Source organism: Lineus longissimus, chromosome 4, assembly GCF_910592395.1.
Source record: "Lineus longissimus chromosome 4, tnLinLong1.2, whole genome shotgun sequence".
NCBI classification, from domain to species: Eukaryota; Metazoa; Nemertea; class Pilidiophora; order Heteronemertea; family Lineidae; genus Lineus; species Lineus longissimus.
Window position 1 is genome coordinate 18681194 of NC_088311.1, and position 12797 is coordinate 18693990.

General features: G+C 40.8%; 1 protein-coding gene across 1 annotated transcript; it reads left to right on the forward strand.

Moving 5' to 3' along the window:
- The first annotated feature begins 471 nt into the window (after positions 1-471).
- Positions 472-9373, forward strand: LOC135486470 (DGAT1/2-independent enzyme synthesizing storage lipids-like). Its single transcript, XM_064769269.1, has 8 exons — positions 472-572; positions 1756-2114; positions 2720-2887; positions 3412-3510; positions 3909-4003; positions 4201-4264; positions 4487-4562; positions 5286-9373. Exons 2-8 carry the CDS (start codon positions 1802-1804, stop codon positions 5449-5451), a joined length of 981 nt encoding a protein of 326 aa, XP_064625339.1. The 5' UTR covers positions 472-572; positions 1756-1801; the 3' UTR covers positions 5452-9373.
- The last annotated feature ends 3424 nt before the right edge of the window (positions 9374-12797 follow it).

Consider the following 12797-nt stretch of genomic DNA (forward strand, 5'->3'; position numbering starts at 1 on the left):
CTTTACCAGAATTGGACAAAGTATCAAATTCAAATTATTTTTACCTTTAGAAATTATACGGTTCTGGAATCCCCGTTTTTGGAAAAACAGATTATTTAGAAAGTGGTTTACACAATTCACTGCATGTCCGTGAGCAGGAGCCATTTGCAAAAAGGTACTGAAAAATCTCCCTATCCATTAGTGGACAGAGTGCCATTTTCGTGAAATGGCGTAGGCCTATAGACTACATCTCGTTGCTTCCTTTCTCTATCTCGTACCAGTTTATTGTATTTTATTCCTACATGAATGTTGGATCAATAAACTGTTTTGAATTTGAATTCGAATTTGAATTCTAAGACATGTATTCTCAGTAGTTAGTAATAACTTAGTATACATATACGAGTATCACAACGGACTGTCCAATAGAGTCGTGTTGACTCCTGACCGACGTTACAGTAGTTCTACATTAACCCGGCCTCAACTGACGCAATACACATCGCCGCCTGACATGTTGTCCGGATTTTGATCGTTGCACTTTTTGCCGAATAAAATCGTTTTCTCACGGGATATTCAACTACAAAATTAGCCATGAGGTAGGTCCAGGTAATTTTCATGTCCAGACACACTCGTTGAGGTGGAAACTTTGCCAATACCGATTTACAGCTTATAAAACTCCCGTCTTCTTGGTGTTGGAACTCTGTCAGCCTGAGCCTGTGCATTTTCAGTGATTTTGTGTGCATTTTATGTACACAGACTTGCTGTCACTGTATACAAGTAATGTGTTGTGTTGTTCGATACATTGTGTCAATACATAGGCCTACAGGGTGAACCAAATACATTCAGTAGTTATGGTACGTTTGTGGTAGACCTTGTCCGCCTACAGGGTGAACCAAATACATTCAGTAGTTATGGTACGTTTGTGGTAGACCTTGTCCGCCTACAGGGTGAACCAAATACATTCAGAAGTTATGGTACGTTTGTGGTACACCTTGTCCGCAGAGCCTGATGAATTAATTTGTTTTGTCAGCTAGGCCTATAGCTTTACCGTAGCTCTGCAATCATCATGGCAGGCCTGTCTCCATTGACTTTCACTCAATAAATGAATAATGCACATATTCTAGCTCAACTGTCTGAGCGAGCAGGACCAGCTAGGGTAGTTTAGTCAAAGACACCATGACCGTTTCGGCCTTGTGACATGTTCATGTGGTCTAGTAGTCTGTAAAGTATACTCTAGCGTATTTTACTACCGTCCAAATCACAATTGTCATCCCTAAACTCACATCCGCATCATTGACACACTACCCAGCGCGTAGGTCGCACGTAAATACGCGAAACAGAAGCACGTCACTGGTGCGACATTGACGCGCAAGTCCGCATGTAACTCGCACGAACATTGCGCGTCACTGACACGAAGCAGGATGGATGTCATTTGTGATCTGGACTGTATGTAATGTCTGGCTGTGGAGTTTTTTCGATTTCTGATTTGATCACCGTTATTTCAAACAAGCAATATATGGCAATGATTTTTGGACGACCAATGAAACATGTACCGTTATGTGAGGTGTGATATCGCGTGTCAAGAGGGAATAACAGAAAAACTGGTGTGACGTTGTAACTGAGGCCCACCACATGTTCTAGGCCTAAGTGGGTCTAAAATGAGATCAATAGTTGATTGGCGAGGCATGAAAGATGATCATGACATTGAGTTTCAATTATTTCCCTAAGCTAACAGTAACACTGACAACTACAGAAAAATATTCTTATTTCTTTTCACAGCTTGACGCGATGAGTTAACACATCTGATGAACCTGCCTTGGTAACCATGGCTGCCATCGCCTGGTGTTTCCACCTCCTGCCAAACGGAACAGAAGCCTTCTACGACGACGTCGTCGAGATGCTCGCCCTCCGCTCCTCTGACTGGCATTACCTGGCGTGGATAGTCTGGTTACTCTACCCAATCATCATTTCCTTCCTGCTGCCGGTCCTTCTGGTCATTTTCCTATACGCCTCAGCCTTGTTCTTGGTGATCTATCGACAGCGCCATCGCCTTAAGGATGCATACCAAAAGAACTTCTGGGATGGAGCAAAGAACACACTCGCCGCTATTTGGGATGGTCACGGACGGGTATGGCATGGTGAGAATTTCCTACACATTTCATCTTTTCCAAAATGGTCGAACTTAACGGCAATGTCTTTTGGCTATTGTTTCCTAAAGACATCTGAAGTAGTTGCTGTGTTCTAACAATTTGGGTCTGACATGTCTTGTATTTGGCTGGTGGTCAAGACTAGAGGTCCCTGGTTCGAACCCAACAAATGACAAATACATGTAAGAGTCTTTGGGCAGGTCTTACACTATCATTACACATGTTACTGCCTCAATCCACCCAGATGTACAAATAGGTATCTCTCAGAAATGCCTGGGTTGCAGTAAAATAAAAAATTGTAAGGTAATGTTTGATGATAATGTCAAGTGAGCACTCCCTGCAGCGATCACCTTTGTGTGAAAAACATGTTTTACTACTATCTATTCTAAATGTCGAAAAAAAATAGGAAAAACACCAAACACTTTTTTAAAAGAGTTTAAAAATAGTTTATCAAGAGACGAACAAGCATATTTTAATCGAATAATCTGCCTTTTCCTTAAAACTTGGTGAAATAGTATTTAATTTTGTAAGAATGTAATACCTTGCTTGATGTGTTTCTGAGTATTTTTTTTATGATTAGAATTTTTTCTTCACAGGTTATGAAGTGGACGGCTTTGATAACATTCCAAATGAGGGACCAGTGCTAATAATCTACTACCATGGTACGATACCCATTGATGTGTATTATCTCATGGCCAGGTTGATATTACATAAAAATAGACAGCTGCAGTGTGTAGGTGATAGATTCCTGTTCAAAATTCCAGGTACGTTTATGCATATAGATTAGGTTCAACATGATCGAACTGCAACCCAAAACTCATGCAGACCACTGTGATAGCGATATTGTCCCATTTCAAAAGAAAATTGTTTTTTGATCTGAAATGTCAGTTCAAAGTTGAGAGTATCAAATAATATTCACTTTTCCAGAATTGGAAAATCGCCAAAATCAAGCCATTTGAAGCGAAACACTGACATATTTTCCTGACCATCTTACATTGTAGGCTTATTGTCCCTTGACGGACAGTACCTCTATTTAGGACACTAGTTTTGGTCCTAAATTGGGTGTCTCCTTTCAATTTGACCTCTTTAATCAGGACACCTCTCTGATAAGGACAGCACTTGTCAGTCCGAAGGGTGTCCTTAATAGAGAGGTTCTACTGTATTTAGATCTTTCTTCAAAATGATACACTAGTGAGTGTAGATACTGCATTCTAAAAAAAACTTCGGAGGAGATTTTGCTGTCCGAACTCCGTCCCTTTCTTGACCACTTGTTTATAACTTTATTCAGGTTTCCGGATTCTGATGGAGGTGTTTTGTGTTACCCCCGGAACTGTACAGAGCGGCATCGAACTCATGAAAGAGGGACACCTTTTGGCAATATCACCAGGTATGACACTCTAATTGAACGGCCTACCAGCGTAACTTCAGCTGGTACCACTATGTGACTCTGGCTGTCGCTTGGGTATGCATGGTTTTATCAAGCGATGTGAGTGAAACATGTCCTACATGTAGCGTAACTTAGGCAGCCATACTGTACTGCAATCACTCATCGGAGATTGGCCGACACACAAACCTGAGTTTCTCGAGAGCCATGTGTTAAACTAGACTGTCAGACTGCCCTTGCTGAAGAAGTTAAGAATATTCCTGCTGGCAGGCCCTACAAATGTGTTGAGGACAAATATAAAATATTCTACATATTTAATGCTGTATCAACTTAACAACTGTTTAAGGTTTCAGTTTAAATTTTATTATTTGTACTACACTGGACCTTTTCATAAATTTCAGGGGGCACACGAGAGTGCCTGTTTGGTGATCTTTATTACAATATGATGTGGGGGAAGAGAGTTGGCTTTGCCAAGATAGCCCTGGCGGCTAAAGTAGTAGGTGTTCTATTATAAGTATTTCACACATTGGCCTTAAAAGCTTAAGTATAGACAATTGACTTGATACCGTACTCCCGTTTGATTGGAAAGGAGGGGATCTATGTTATGGCCACAATTTGACGGGGTATATTTACTGGTTTAGAGTATTCTCTTCGATGAACCAGTGTGATTACACTCTTCTCCCTTGCTTTCAGCCAATCATTCCGATGTTTACTCAGAATTGTAGGGAAGCATTCCGCAGTGTGGAGATGGGGAAAAGTAAGTCTTCATTTTCATTATTAAGATGAGTGGATTTCTGATACTTCACACATTGGCTTGGATATAAAATGTTTGGAGACTTTCATCGCAAAATGAGATTAGCTTTTTGTCAATTTGAGAAAAAATTGCTTTAAATTTTGGAATTGTGCAGATTACGGAGTTGACTTCAGTACAAGTACAAGAACCTATTCTTGTTTTTATTCCCCTTGTTTTCTTTGGCAGGTTGGTTTAGAAAAATATATGAGAAGACGCGACTACCGTTGATACCAGTTTATGGCGGCTTGCCCGTGAAATTAAAGTGAGTTGTTTCTAACGGACCATGAAGATCGAAACGCCAGCCCTACCGACAACACTAATCAAATAATAGAAGGCTTTCAATTGCAGTATGCCGAGTTCCTCTCCAAAAGATTCACACGAATAAGTTTACTTTGTCCTTACGATTTCAGTACCCGTAGTTTGGCAAAATAATACCTGGTACATGCAAAATGCTTTGTGGTAAAAGGTAGCTAAGGCCACATGTTTTTTATTTCTTGGTTTACGGGAAGAGCTTTTAAAAATGTATGGTCGGGTGGTCGAAATAAAATTAAAAATAAAAATAACCCAAATTAAATAGCAATGTATGATCGGAAGAAATAAAATTACCGGTACCCAAATACTGCTGGAATCAAAGTTCACTTTTTTTGAGAACAAGGCGCAGTGTCTTAGTCGGGGCTATTTCCCTCATCTAGATGGCTGATAAGTTGTGGAAGTGCACAAACATTGGTTATCACACTGCTCTATACAGTGGATTTTATATTATTTCTCATTATTTTATCTAATTATGATGGGTCGGGCGGAAAATAAAATAAAAAATCGATGATTTTCAGATTTTATTTTTTTTCCAAAATCCCAAAAAAGCAATTCGGTCGGTCCCGTAAACCAAGAAATAAAAAACATGTGGCCTAACCACAAAAAAACCTGCTGCAAAAATGTTCTGGGTTTCTGATTAATTTTCAACAATTATCACATTATCCCATTTCAGGACGTTTATAGGTGCTCCTATATACTGTGATGCTGACATGACGCCCGAACAAGTCTCGCACAAGGTTCAAACCGCTGTCTATGATCTGATCCAAACTCACCAAAAAGTACCCGGGAGCATTCTCAGATCGTTATTGGACAGATTCAACTTCTCAAAAACGGATTGATGTCTGTGATCAATTAGGGACACATTAGTTAACTCTTTCTCTACTACTGTACATCCGGGTCCGTACTCTGCTCACTACTGGCCCACGGTAATCCTACCTGCTAAATTTCCCCCTCAGTTATATCAATCATTCAACCACAGTCCCTATTGAGTCTGGTTGTTTGCACCTAAAAAACAAGATGGCAGCACTGCACTCAACTCAATAATGCGAGGCAAGACCACCATTGATTTTTTAAGCCTTTTAGCAGTTCAATTGTCAATGTTTGACCGCGACGCATCAAATACTGCGTGGGGTTGTGAATCTGAAATTTTGATATGATATTTCGGACAGTCGGGCAAGTAAATGGTGAAAAGTAAACTGGTAGTTGACCACAGAATTTTTTTGATAATCGACAAATTGGACAGACATTGATATTTCCACTTTTTTCAGCCAACTGGCAGAAAAATCTCAAAACACGCCCCCTATTACCGAATTAGCTAAATTCTAAATGAATTTTTTCATCAAACAATTTCTTTATATCTGTAGACTTGCCACAGCAAATAATTTTCAATACCTCTCCAAATATGTACTTGAGAGTTAAAAACATACTCACGTCTAATTGATAGGTCTCGACCCTCCTATGAATATTCATTGGTGGTATTGTCTCATGCACACCTCGTCCCTAAGATTGGGTAATGCTAGCTATTTTACAATACAATGAAACGTTTCCTCAGCCTTGGCTGCCCGGTGTATACTGGGTGCGGGCCAGAGGTACGGCGCCCATCAAAAACTCTGCGTGGAAACTCAGCGAAAGTGTTTAGGAATATGAGGGTATTGTACAGCAGTGAATCGGTGTGAAACTGGAGCTTGGGTCAAGGAAGTAATGCTGGAAATAAAGGCTTGGTGCATTGTCAACTACATTGTATTGGCTCGGTCAACAATAACATTCAGTGGTATTTGCAATGTTTTATTAAATTTGTTTACTCCCAACTTCCCAATAGATCTGTTTTCAGTTCTTGAGTATGGTTGGAATGCATTTAGCATGTGCATGAAATAGCTACAGAACAAATATATCTGGTTACAAAAATTGGTGATATGATTTTAGTTTTGAGTAACTGTCGGCTGTGTCCGTTATGTTGCATACCTCGGCTTTTTTTCCGTCCCAAGGTATGCTACGAGAGAACTTCAATGCTCAAATGCAAGCAGTGTATTACAGGACCACTTATTTATGGAAACATAGAGAATATTTGGGCCAGTCACTTTATACTTCATGTATCATTTATTCATCTGTGAAAATTTCTTGCCCATGCCATGCCTGTGTCTCCAGAAGAAAGGGTTTAAATCCACCAATAAAGAAACTGTGTATGTAACAAAATTTTCAGAGGAATTTCGCGCAATGATGGAGTCTCGTAATATCGAAAAAAGGCATGATGTTACAGACAATTACCGCTTGGGAGTTAAAGTGCATTTTGCAACCTGGCATAAACCATGACAACTTCTTCAGTTTTCTACAAGGTGTGCCAGTTGAGGCCAGTTGTGCCTGTCATGGACAGCTTCGCATTTAACGGTCGATGCATATTAATTAAAAAACATTTATGTGCTAACGGGTCCGAGGAATAACGTAGAATCTGTTCGTTGGTTTATGACATGCTTGTCACAAATTGTTATGTATTTGTTGTAAAAAAATCTAAAGATGTGCAGTAAAAATTTTAGTGGGCAGTCGTTTCTTCACTTTATGAAGTGTTTGACGCAATTACTCATAGAAGCTTAACCTCCTGGATTCTGGACACTCTCGTTGGTTCTCGAAAGAATCATGTCTTGAAGTTGTCTGGTGAAAGTGTTACATGCACTAGCAGCTATTTTGAATCGTGATGTGATGGCATGGAAACTGTGCTCGAGGGGAAAGATTGAAAGTAAAAGATTATCTAATGTTGGAATAACAGTTCGCTATGCTTGCTCTGTAGGTGGCAAAAGTGGTCACAGTGTTAAAATATGATGCTGTTTTTTACAACGAAACTGCAATAATAGGCGTGACTTTCCTTGGTTCGCAAAGTCATTATGAAACATTGTGCAAATGTGGTCCCGGAATTGTGGAAAGGTAGAACAAATCTAGAGATCTAAGATTTAAGAGATCTAGAAATCTAAAGATCTACTGAGTCCGATAATGATACTATATATCGATATGAGTTGTGTATTTTCGTATGTGTCATTTGAGGGGGTGGTACAATTTTAGCCTTTGTGTGCATTAAAGTAATCTGTCCGTTGTTTTCTACACTGTTAGGGCTATATAATTGTACTGTTGCTATAATTGTACCTCTTTACCTTACAGCATTTTGTATTTGTTCATTTCAGACTAGTCCAAGAATGCCGTGTGATATATTGGTGAAATCAGGAAATAATTCACGTATTTATTCTTGTTGAAGTGTACACAACACAGATATGTACAGGTTGAGGCAAATGTGATAAACGTTATTTTAATTATTTAAATCCTTGGTCATATCTAATTAGGGGTCATCATCAGCTACCATGTTGTTGTAAGGTATTTGGTTTCCCCGAGAAAGATCCAATGGGATAATGACGCCGGTACGATGATATGATGGTGGTTTTGGAGTATGCTGCACATCTTCCAAGATTCAGAATTTCTAAGAGGATATGCAGCATGCTCCATAAGCAACATTTTGCCCCAAAACCCATACATACACAGGCTATCGTCAATTTATTGTATACTCACTGACCTAATATTTTCTGGCGAAATAACGGAGCACTTCAGGGTATTTGCAATTTTCCTCCCGACTCGGCAGAATTGGTACGAAAACATAGTCGCTGATGATGATGAATGCCGCAGTGTGCTAGTACCTGACAGTGATTGATCTTTGGCCTACACCTGCGGCTTTACCTCTTCTCGGTTAGCTTAAACTTCTGCTCTTAACAGTATTCTAGAATATCGGTCGCGCAAATACGCCAAGGGAGACTATGTTAAATGAAGTCGCACTTGTACAGTCCAAATCAGAATTGACATCTGTCCTGCCGCGCGTCAGTGATGCACGACGTACGTTTGAGTTACGCGCAAATGACCCACCAGTGACGCGTTTATCATGTTTTTTTCGTTAAGATAAGATTCTTGGCAATCTGGCGAACTGGAGAACTGTTTCTCCTGTGTGAATATGCTTAATGTTTTTGTTAATGTTCATGTTTGGTAATATGCATTCGTGATTTGGCCCCGGTTGTTAAAAAAAAGCACGTTTTGTCTCTAAAAACGCTTGTGTTAAAGTGAATTTCCTACGAGCTATACAATGCTCCTCAGTCGGTATCAAAGTAATTGGTGCATCATCAAATTATTTGCAAGTTTCTGAATGGGCTCTGTTGTCCACATCCATACCAAATATTGCTAACTGATTCGCGCTAGACTTTCTAACCGGAAATGAGAAGGTGCATTTTCACCGCCCGAGAAAATAAAAAAAAGTGGGCTGAATGGCTGGTCGTGTGAAATCCCCTTTTAAAGGTGGATGATAGGCAGGAGCAGAGGGGCTAATTTGGCCATCTTCAGGTGACTTATATACACAAGTAAAGGGTTCTGGGTCATGTCAGATTCAGCAATTGACATATTCCTTGTACAAGCATCAATCATTTCGACGTACTGTGCGATGTGAGAGACCCCTATTGGCGACTTGTCTAACTTTATCTTGCTTGCCTGGCTGCTGCCTATATTTCCCTTTCAGTTAATAACTTGGCGTTTTAATCTGAGGGCTCAACTGAAGGTGATAAAACCAAATAAGGTTAACACCAGCGTTGGTGAAAACATTTGATTGGAACAACCAGGTCATGGGCTGTACAACAGATGTGTGACAAATGGCAATCGTTTTTTTCCTACAACTGATGTTCTACTCTTGCCTCGCCCTGTGCATACAAATCTTTGTGGATAAATGAATAATACATTTTGTAAGATAGCAAATGCTAGTTTTTATTCATGGCCAAATGTCACATTCAACTTATATGCTGGGTGTGACAAAGCAATCGATTATTAAAGGCATTCTATCATGATGAGAGTATTATACAGGCCGCAGAGCAGTGAATGTAAGGAGGGACCGTGGTAACCCGAAGATGCAAGATGTGACTTACAGTTGATTCTACATGTCATAATAGTCGGCTAGAACCACAAATGATAACGTTTTATAGTGAAGGTTACTGGACACATCATTCATTGGGATCATCAGATGGATATTTTCAGATTCAGGTCTGCATGGGCGAGACGCGCAATCACACGACGATACCATCAGGGGAGAGAACACAGAGCGGTGAATGATGGACAATGTCACATTCAAGAAACATTCAGTCATGGGGGAATGTCACATTCAAATAAGACCGCAATAATGGGTGATATGAATAAAGACTAGCAAATGCTTTTATCTAAAACTCCATGTACATTTACACTAGGCCTTTCTGTACAAAATTGAAGTAAAAGCATTTGCTAGTCTTTATTCATATCACCCATTGTCTGATCATCGGTTCTGCTTTGGTTTTGGTCTACACTTGAGCTCCACCCTCGCAGTTTTGGTGAGACAACCAATACCTCCAGTGAGGTGCCAATTCCCTAAACCACCGCGTTCCTTTAGAGCGCGCGCACAAAATCAATCTATTCATATACTCTGCCATCTGGACCCGCAATGTTTTGAGATCGCAAAATCACTCACCCAAACTCAATTGTGGAGCTCAAAAGTACATGAAGTGACGCAAACGCATGAGAGTCAGCAAATTCAAATTCAAAATAAGTTCATTTACCGTACGCGTAAAACATGTGATGATACATAATGAGTAGGTGAAGTCAAATAAGCTTGTGCAGGTGCGAGAGCTAAACTGTTGTGCAAGCAGATAAAACAGTACATGTTTAAAAATGTATACTTGTATACATGTAAACATGTACTTGTATAAATGTATATTTATAAATGTATATTTGTGTACACAGTATCAGAACGATACTTTGGAATCGGTTTGCTCTCGACCGATCAACGCAACCTCTTTACCATATGCCCACCACGCCAGGCCAGCTTGACAAGTGCTGGGGATTCGATGCTCAAGGTTGATGAAGTAGTATCCATTTAATTTTGTATTTTGTCAAACTGGTATTGACCAACCGTAGGCCAATCAAAAGAGGCCAAATGGGTTTGCTGATGGCACATATTACACATTCAAAAACCTGCTGCATCGCTTGATGGTCGTCTCGGCTGTATTGCTGAAAAAAGAACCACCGCCAATCGCGAGGAAACTACCAAGTGAGAAGTGAGGTAAGTGTAGATATGTATGAATTGTCCATTATACATGTAGGTATAACGAGATAGAGGCGTTGATTTTGACAAAGGTGTGATAGTGACGTCATTTTGTACCACCAAAAGATGGTTACCAATGGTCACGTGTACCTGCAGACAGCTGGGTTCTTGCTGACAAAAACCTGCCGGGAAACTGACTCTACATATATTTTAGGTGGTCCTGAAAAAGACTTGCTCTAAAGGCTCCGTTTGTGCATACAGGTATCTTTATTGGCCCTTTATGTAGGCACCTCCAGAAAGGACCGGGCTTAGATTCCGGGGGACTTGCATTTCTTTTACACCAGCATAATAGAGCAGCAGCCAGAGGGGTCGAGGGTAGCTGAAAACCTAACCAATTTTGTTAAGTATTTTGATATTCTATACATATCCGAGCATATAGAAATGTATGTCTGGCTGGTCAGTTGTGGTGGGTGTGGCCGTGGGGTCCACTGAAAGGCTGCCAAAAAATAAGCTAGATTAGCTCATCAGCTAACTGATTAAAATCAACTCCAACATGTTCGGTGTACCCCACGGTATCTTGAAATGCACCTGCCAGACATTTTCAGTGGTGGGATACCCTTGCCAGACTTACATAACTGCCACCCCAAAAGTGACCTAGGTTAGCTGAAAAGCTAACCAGACAAAATTTGCTGGAAAATGTTCGTTAGGACCCCATGTACCATGAATGACCACTGCCAGACTTTTTTAGTGGTGGGTTATCCCTGCCAGACACACCCAAAAACCCCGCCCTCAAAAGTGACCTAGATTAGCTGAAAAGCTAACCAGAAAAAACTTGCTGGAAAATGTTCGTTATGACCCCTCATATCATGAATGACCACTGCCAGACATTTTCTGTGGTGGGGTACCCTTGCCAGACACGCCCAAAAGCCCCGCCCTCAAAAATTACCTAGGTTAACTGAAAAGCTAACCAGAAAAAACTTGATGGAAAATGTTCGTTATGACCCCTCACATCATGAATGACCACTGCCAGACATTTTCTGTGGTGGGGTACCCTTGCCAGACACGCCCAAAAGCCCCGCCCTCAAAAATGACCTAGATTAGCTGAAAAGCTAACCAGACAAAACTTGCTGGAAAATGTTCGTTATGACCCCTCATATCATGAATGACCACTGCCAGACATTTTCTGTGGTGGGGTACCCTTGCCAGACACGCCCAAAAGCCCCGCCCTCAAAAATTACCTAGATTAACTGAAAAGCTAACCAGAAAAAACTTGATGGAAAATGTTCGTTATGACCCCTCACATCATGAATGACCACTGCCAGACATTTTCTGTGGTGGGGTACCCTTGCCAGACACGCCCAAAAGCCCCGCCCTCAAAAACGACCTAGATTAGCTGAAAAGCTAACCAGACAAAACTTGCTGGAAAATGTTGGTCATGACCCCATGTACCATGAAAGGCCACTGCCAGACATTTTCATTGGTGGGGTACCACCATCTCGTCAACCCTTGAAATGAAGATTCGAAGAACTCAGTATGTTACGATGTTGTGGACCCACGCTACTTCAGCATATCCTACTCAAGGCTTGCTACCAACTGACTATGGTTGGTCAGTACAAAAAGACATCTTGCAACCTATTTGGTTCCAAGGGCCAGCCATTCCTGACACATTATTCACTGATGTTGACAATGCCCCAAGCTGCGAGAGTGACAATGCTGAAGCCCACAGCGATAGCGATGAGACTATCATCATTGACAGTGAGTTTGGAACTGGCATCGAAGTAGCTGCTCTAGATGACCTGAGTGATTTGGACTTGTCTGATAATGAGCCCTGGACTGAGGACTCCAATTCCGACCGAGAAGATGACTAGACATAAACATGTGATGAATGGTACTACTGTGCAATATAGACAATGCCAAGTCTCTTTAGATGTAAACACTTTCCACAGCTTTCCACAGGCTTTCCACAGGGGTAAACATGCCCACAAAGGTCACTGAGTGAATACACACTGAATGACTTTTGTAAAAGATGACTCAAGAGTTTGAAGCTGGAGCGGCCACCTGAAACACGGTCACACTAGTCGTAATCATCTACACACCTATTGA